The following is an 8,674-nucleotide window of genomic DNA, read 5'->3' as shown; positions in this document are numbered from 1 at the left end:
GAATGTACACAAACATTTGTGTTTAGTGTTTAAGTCTTCTGATAATTAGATTATTATGTTTAACCCATTTATCTTTTTAAATGATACCTTCAATCTTCTACTGTGATACTAATGGGAAAATGTAAAATAAGTTGATGGCTGATCGAAACAAAATATTTGTTGTTTTGTGAAACGTAATTAACTCTCATCAAAAAAATGTATCTTCTAAGAATCTTCCTGTTTCTTTTCTTTGTAAATCACCTCCTCACCCAGTTCATTGCTCTGTGTGTGTAATCTCCATGTCTGCAATGGTAATGACTAGAGTTCAATCACCTCCTCACCCAGTTCATTGCTCTGTGTGTGTAATCTCCATGCCTGCAATGGTAATGACTAGAGTTCAATCACCTCCTCACCCAGTTCATTGCTCTGTGTGTGTAATCTCCATGCCTGCAATGGTAATGACTAGAGTTCAATCACCTCCTCACCCAGTTCATTGCTCTGTGTGTGTAATCTCCATGCCTGCAATGGTAATGACTAAGTTCAATCACCTCCTCACCCAGTTCATTGCTCTGTGTGTGTAATCTCCATGCCTGCAATGGTAATGACTAGAGTTCAATCACCTCCTCACCCAGTTCATTGCTCTGTGTGTGTAATCTCCATGCCTGCAATGGTAATGACTAGAGTTCAATCACCTCCTCACCCAGTTCATTGCTCTGTGTGTGTAATCTCCATGCCTGCAATGGTAATGACTAGAGTTCAATCACCTCCTCACCCAGTTCATTGCTCTGTGTGTGTAATCTCCATGCCTGCAATGGTAATGACTAGAGTTCAATCACCTCCTCACCCAGTTCATTGCTCTGTGTGTATGTAATCTCCATGCCTGCAATGGTAATGACTAGAGTTCAATCACCTCCTCATCCAGTTCATTGCTCTGTGTGTGTAATCTCCATGCCTGCAATGGTAATGACTAGAGTTCAATCACCTCCTCACCCAGTTCATTGCTCTGTGTGTGTAATCTCCATGCCTGCAATGGTAATGACTAGAGTTCAATCACCTCCTCACCCAGTTCATTGCTCTGTGTGTGTAATCTCCATGCCTGCAATGGTAATGACTAGAGTTCAATCACCTCCTCACCCAGTTCATTGCTCTGTGTGTGTAATCTCCATGCCTGCAATGGTAATGACTAGAGTTCAATCACCTCCTCACCCAGTTCATTGCTCTGTGTGTGTGTAATCTCCATGCCTGCAATGGTAATGGCTAGAGTTCAATCACCTCCTCACCCAGTTCATTGCTCTGTGTGTGTAATCTCCATGCCTGCAATGGTAATGGCTAGAGTTCAATCACCTCCTCACCCAGTTCATTGCTCTGTGTGTGTAATCTCCATGCCTGCAATGGTAATGACTAGAGTTCAATCACCTCCTCACCCAGTTCATTGCTCTGTGTGTGTAATAACCATGCCTGCAATGGTAATGACTAGAGTTCAATCACCTCCTCACCCAGTTCATTGCTCTGTGTGTAATCTCCATGCCTGCAATGGTAATGACTAGAGTTCAATCACCTCCTCACCCAGTTCATTGCTCTGTGTGTGTAATCTCCATGCCTGCAATGCTAATGACTAGAGTTAAATCCTAGGGGTCAGATGTAAACCCTTTTTATTTTCTTTTATTTAAAATATATTCCGATGCTGCAGTCATTTTAATGTGCCCATCAAAACACACTTCTCCTTTTCTGTGGTCAGTCAGCTCTGTGTTCATTTCTGAGAAGGAAATACGTGTCTGTGGTTAGTGAGAGGAAGTGAAGGCAGGCAGGGTTTAAATTGAGCCTGAATACTGGCATGCAGCCCTGCACCCCCTGTTAAACTGCCAAGAGGGGATTCTGAGAAGGGGAGATGAGGGGGTCTGCTCCTTAGAAAATAATTAAACAAAGATCTGTTATAAAGCTGTGGTATAATGAAAAACAATTCATGTGAAAATCTGAGGGGAACATTGAAGCTGGATTTCACTCTAACTATTCTCCTGTTGAATGCAAACCTACAAGTGTGGTGTTCTGTGTGTCTCTGCTCTGGGGGCAGAATGTGTGTGTGTGAGTGTGTGTGTGAGTGTGTGTGTGTGTGCGTGGCAGGGGTGTCAGTGTGTCTTTGTGTGTGTGTGTCTGTGTGTGTGTGTGTGTGTGTGTCCGATGTGTGTGTGTGTGTGTGTATTATTCCATTTGCCAGTACAAGTTTTTTCAACCTGTATTTAAAACATTTATAAGAAAATAAGAGGAGGCCATTCAGCCCATCAGTGCTCCTCCAGTCCCTACTAGCTGGTTGATCCCAATATTTTTTCAGGTCTTAAAGGATCCCAGTGATTCAGAACCAACAACATGGAAACCCATTCCATCCCCTCAGCACTGTGTGTAGAGAAGTGCTTCAATCCACTCATTTGAACAGGAAACCCATTCCATCCCCTCAGCACTGTGTGTAGAGAAGTGCTTCAATCCACTCATTTGAACAGGAAACCCATTCCATCCCCTCAGCACTGTGTGTAGAGAAGTGCTTCAATCCACTCATTTGAACAGGAAACCCATTCCATCCCCTCAGCCCTGTGTGTAGAGAAGTGCTTCAATCCACTCATTTGAACAGGAAACCCATTCCATACCCTCAGCACTGTGTGTAGAGAAGTGCTTCAATCCACTCATTTGAACAGGAAACCCATTCCATCCCCTCAGCACTGTGTGTAGAGAAGTGCTTCAATCCCCTCATTTGAACAGGAAACCCATTCCATCCCCTCAGCACTGTGTGTAGAGAAGTGCTTCAATCCACTCATTTGAACAGGAAACCCATTCCATCCCCTCAGCACTGTGTGTAGAGAAGTGCTTCAATCCACTCATTTGAACAGGAAACCCATTCCATCCCCTCAGCACTGTGTGTAGAGAAGTGCTTCAATCCACTCATTTGAACAGGAAACCCATTCCATCCCCTCAGCACTGTGTGTAGAGAAGTGCTTCAATCCACTCATTTGAACAGGAAACCCATTCCATCCCCTCAGCACTGTGTGTAGAGAAGTGCTTCAATCCACTCATTTGAACAGGAAACCCATTCCATCCCCTCAGCACTGTGTGTAGAGAAGTGCTTCAATCCTCTCATTTGAACAGTGCTGCTTTCACCAGTTTTGATTAAAGTGTTTCTGTTTTCCAGCAGCTAGTTGCTTATTGTAATTTTAACTTCTTAAATATAATGAGGAAGTTGTTAGATGCTAAGTGTAAAAATAAATATTCCCTGAAATGAGATCACGTGGCTAATGTTCTATCAGATGACAGAATCAGACATATTAGAAAGAGGTTTGTGTTCATTTAATAAACAGGCATAATGGGAGGAACCTGTAAGTTTACAGCTTCAAAAACTGTGAAGTTTCTACACTGAGCTCAGCTTTCTGAAAGCGTCTCCAGACAGAATGCAGGCTTGTGAAGTCGCTGCACTGATATGTAAGTATTATTGCTGGTGCTTTATTAAACATGCTGCTGATTATCCATTTGGTTTGGGGACAGTTAAACTGAAAGAGGCAAGACTAATTCAAAATCTATTTTGAGGCGGTGTCTTGTGGAAATGTCATGGTAAAAGCAGAGTGTGCAAGCCAGGTAAATGACAGAGAGTATTGTGAAACACACTGTATGCATGGTAAAGCAGGGAAGAGTTTCATGGTAAAAGCAGAGTGTGCAAGCCAGGTAAATGACAGAGAGTATTGTGAAACACACTGTATGCATGGTGAAGCAGGGAAGAGTTTCATGGTAAAAGCAGAGTGTGCAAGCCAGGTAAATGACAGAGAGTATTGTGAAACACACTGTATGCATGGTGAAGCAGGGAAGAGTTTCATGGTAAAAGCAGAGTGTGCAAGCCAGGTAAATGACAGAGAGTATTGTAAAGCATACCTGTGGCAGGGCTGAGGCCTGCCCTGTAGAATATGGGTTTGGTTTCATTATAAATAGAGTTTGGTGGGATTTCTTGATTTACCACTGATCATCGTGTGGTGGACCGGGATCAGATGTATATAGAAAAGGGATTCATTTCAGGGAATTCTAATCCCCTCGGTTTTATTCAGTTTGTTCAGGGAGAAGGATCCTGCTGCGGAACCTCCCTTTCAGTGGGAGAAGCGCACGGCCCGAGCTTGGACACCTTTTGTTTATTAGCTTTTTTTTTGTACAGTGTTTTGTATTTTTGTATTGATGTACCTGTGTGTATATATCCTGCTGCACTAGGGCTACCATCGCTGGTACTCTAGTGGCAACCACCAACCACTGCACCTGACTGTAAATAATACAACCTGGACTCCTGAGCAGCATTTCAACTGCAAACCCTCTGGGTCAATTGCAGCGCACCAGGGATTTAAAATGCAGACTAGAAAATCCTGCATCGCTGTACTAACTTAATCCTGATAGCAGCGTCCCAGAGATTTAAAATGCAGACTGAAAATCCTGCATCGCTGTACTAACTTAATCCTGATAGCAGCGCACCAGGGATTTAAAATGCAGACTAGAAAATCCTGCATCGCTGTACTAACTTAATCCTGATTGCAGCGTCCCAGGGATTTAAAATGCAGACTGAAAATCATGCATCACTGTACTAACTTAATCCTGATTGCAGCGTCCCAGGGATTTAAAATGCAGACTAGAAAATCCTGCATCGCTGTACTAACTTAATCCTGATAGCAGCGCACCAGGGATTTAAAATGCAGACTAGAAAATCCTGCATCGCTGTACTAACTTAACCCTGATAGCAGCACACCAGGGATTTAAAATGCAGACTAGAAAATCCTGCATCGCTGTACTAACTTAATCCTGATTGCAGCATCCCAGGGATTTAAAATGCAGACTAGAAAATCCTGCATCGCTGTACTAACTTAATCCTGATAGCAGCACACCAGGGATTTAAAATGCAGACTAGAAAATCCTGCATCGCTGTACTAACTTAACCCTGATAGCAACACACCAGGGATTTAAAATGCAGACTAGAAAATCCTGCATCACTGTACTAACTTAATCCTGATTGCAACACACCAGGGATTTAAAATGCAGACTAGAAAATCCTGCATCGCTGTACTAACTTAATCCTGATTGCAGAGCACCAGGGATTTAAAATGCAGACTAGAAAATCCTGCATCGCTGTACTAACTTAATCCTGATAGCAGCACACCAGGGATTTAAAATGCAGACTAGAAAATCCTGCATCGCTGTACTAACTTAATCCTGATTGCAACACACCAGGGATTTAAAATGCAGACTAGAAAATCCTGCATCGCTGTACTAACTTAATCCTGATTGCAACACACCAGGGATTTAAAATGCAGACTAGAAAATCCTGCATCGCTGTACTAACTTAATCCTGATTGCAGCGTCCCAGGGATTTAAAATGCAGACTAGAAAATCCTGCATCGCTGTACTAACTTAATCCTGATTGCAACGCACCAGGGATTTAAAATGCAGACTAGAAAATCCTGCATCGCTGTACTAACTTAATCCTGATAGCAGTACACCAGGGATTTAAAATGCAGACTAGAAAATCCTGCATCGCTGTACTAACTTAATCCTGATTGCAGCGTCCAGGGATTTAAAATGCAGACTAGAAAATCCTGCATCGCTGTACTAACTTAATCCTGATAGCAGCATCCCAGGGATTTAAAATGCAGACTAGAAAATCCTGCATCGCTGTACTAACTTAATCCTGATAGCAGCACACCAGGGATTTAAAATGCAGACTAGAAAATCCTGCATCGCTGTACTAACTTAATCCTGATTGCAGCACACCAGGGATTTAAAATGCAGACTAGAAAATCCTGCATCGCTGTACTAACTTAATCCTGATAGCAGAGCACCAGGGATTTAAAATGCAGACTAGAAAATCCTGCATCGCTGTACTAACTTAATCCTGATTGCAACACACCAGGGATTTAAAATGCAGACTAGAAAATCCTGCATCGCTGTACTAACTTAATCCTGATTGCAGCATCCCAGGGATTTAAAATGCAGACTAGAAAATCCTGCATCGCTGTACTAACTTAATCCTGATAGCAGCACACCAGGGATTTAAAATGCAGACTAGAAAATCCTGCATATCTGTACTAACTTAATCCTGATTGCAGCGTCCCAGGGATTTAAAATGCAGACTAGAAAATCCTGCATCGCTGTACTAACTTAATCCTGATTGCAACGCACCAGGGATTTAAAATGCAGACTAGAAAATCCTGCATCGCTGTACTAACTTAATCCTGATTGCAGCATCCCAAACAGATCACCCCGGGAATTGGATTAACTGATTGGAACAAGTTAGACCAATAATGAGGACTGACCTGCAGCTTCGACCAAAAGTGTTGTATCACCCTATAGAATTAACACATTGTGCTTCATCAAGTCAAATGAAACCTGTTAAATAATGTTACATTAATATATTAAATTACATACCGCTTTGTAGTTTTCCATATACTTAACAAAAAACTGACACATTGAAAAATGTGACATTTCGAAATCTAACATGAAACACTATACTAGTGTTATAGACTTCCAGTAGCCTTCTGCAATATCATTTTGTAGTTTCTTTGACTACATGAAGCTGAATAAAATATCTGAATTCTGTTCATATAGTTTGTTTTTAATGATCTCAATCCTAAAAGTATAGGTGCATAAACTCATGTGATATGTGGAACTCATTGTCAGATAAATATGTAAATGGATCCCTGTACAAAAAGAAAGATGCCTTTTTATTACATCAAACTGTGACAGGATTGACCGAGGTTTGAGACTCAGAGACAGTTTTAAAGTTCAAAATAAAGCTTCCAGGCTGGGCGTTGCCTTCACTGGTTTCAATAGCACAAACAAAAACACTCTTCTTCTCCTTCCAGAACTCTCCCCCAAATGGGAGGCTGAGGCCTCCTTTTATGCCAGGTGGCTGAGTCCTTAATTGAATGATTAATGGGTTGATTGCTCCCACCTGACGCAATCAATCTGGGCAGGGAGTAGAATTTAACTCCTTCCCTGCCAGTATTTCTAAGGGCAGAGCCCTGCTCTGCCACACAAACATACTGAAGTAAGTATAAATGTCACGTCTTTATGGAGCACATTTCAAACTGGCGGATCAGACTGTGCTTGCAGTTAGGCTGCCGACACTGCATGCTGCATAGATACAGAACAGTTTAATTGAGTGATAATGGACCATTAGCTGTTTATAGTCAAAGCATATGAACTGAAATTGTATTGTGTTAAACTGAAAACGGTATCAAAAGTACATGAATAAAAAGTCTATTTAAAATGTAGGGCCTATATATATATATATATATATATATATATATATATATATATATATATATATATATATAAATATATATATAAATAATCACAAGACTTTATTCTCACAGATCTGACTGCCCGAACGTGACGGACATAAGAAATGTACAGAGTACAGTTTTCAGATGTACTTGTCATTTTAGAAGGAAAATGCAGCTCACTGGAAAAATAAATAAATAAATAAATAAAAACAAAATCAGTAAATGCTTCGGACGAGCAAGTGTACTAAGCTAGTCTTATCCTTCACAGTTCTGAGTTAATCCACTTGAACAGGATCCTCACGACTCTGATTTTACGCTGCAATCGGGATCTTGTTCAGTCTGGTTTAGCAGAGGATCTACCTGTGATGATTCACGTCTGGTGCGCTGCAATCGGGATTAGAAGGTGTACTAACTTTAGTCCAATCAAGTGGACGAAACCTGTTTAATCCACTAGTGAGACACATCAAGTGGACGAAACCTGTTTAATCCACTAGTGAGACACATCAAGTGGACGAAACCTGTTTAATCCACTAGTGAGACACATCAAGTGGACGAAACCTGTTTAATCCACTAGTGAGACACATCAAGTGGACGAAACCTGTTTAATCCACTAGTGAGACACATCAAGTGGACGAAACCTGTTTAATCCACTAGTGAGACACATCAAGTGGACGAAACCTGTTTAATCCACTAGTGAGACACATCAAGTGGACGAAACCTGTTTAATCCACTAGTGAGACACATCAAGTGGACGAAACCTGTTTAATCCACTAGTGAGACACATCAAGTGGACGAAACCTGTTTAATCCACTAGTGAGACACATCAAATGGGTGAAACCTGTTTAATCCACTAGTTAGACACATCAAGTCGATGAAACCTGTTTAATCCACTAGTTAGACACATCAAGTGGGTGAAACCTGTTTAATCCACTAGTGAGACACATCAAGTGGACGAAACCTGTTTAATCCACTAGTGAGACACATCAAGTGGGTGAAACCTGTTTAATCCACTAGTGAGACACATCAAGTGGACGAAACCTGTTTAATCCACTAGTGAGACACATCAAGTGGGTGAAACCTGTTTAATCCACTAGTGAGACACATCAAGTGGACGAAACCTGTTTAATCCACTAGTTAGATACATCAAGTCGATGAAACCTGTTTAATCCTCAAGTGGGTTCAATTTGGTACACTGCAATTGACCCTAGGTGTCTCTCTTGCCTCTCAGCCCTGTTACAAAACTACATGATTGGTAAAGCAGGGAAGTGAAAGCAAAGTAAAGTGTAGAAAACCAAGTCAATGCAGGTGAATCAAATGTATGGAACATGCATGATACAGCACAGTAAAGGACAGGGAAGCATGCTAAAGAACAAAAACATGTGTGCAAGGACATGACACAG

The 8,674-nt window shown here is 41.4% G+C and overlaps 2 protein-coding genes across 2 annotated transcripts in view; both read left to right on the top strand.

Annotated features, from left to right (window-relative positions):
* The window catches only part of LOC131709378 (transcobalamin-1-like), a 317,542-nt gene that overhangs the window by 172,066 nt on the left and 136,802 nt on the right, over positions 1-8,674 (top strand). The gene's annotated exons all lie outside the window — the stretch shown is intronic.
* The window catches only part of LOC131709447 (Fc receptor-like protein 6), a 29,519-nt gene continuing 24,173 nt past the window's right edge, over positions 3,329-8,674 (top strand). Inside the window, exon 1 of the mRNA XM_059011988.1 lies at positions 3,329-3,444. Coding sequence (XP_058867971.1) covers positions 3,414-3,444 — 31 coding nt within the window. The 5' untranslated portion in view covers positions 3,329-3,413. The remainder of the gene's footprint in view (positions 3,445-8,674) is intronic.

The sequence above is a fragment of the Acipenser ruthenus genome, chromosome 43 (assembly GCF_902713425.1).
Source record: "Acipenser ruthenus chromosome 43, fAciRut3.2 maternal haplotype, whole genome shotgun sequence".
Lineage (NCBI taxonomy): Eukaryota > Metazoa > Chordata > Actinopteri > Acipenseriformes > Acipenseridae > Acipenser > Acipenser ruthenus.
Note: the sequence above shows the minus strand (reverse complement) of the source record. Positions and strands in the feature narration are given on the sequence as shown.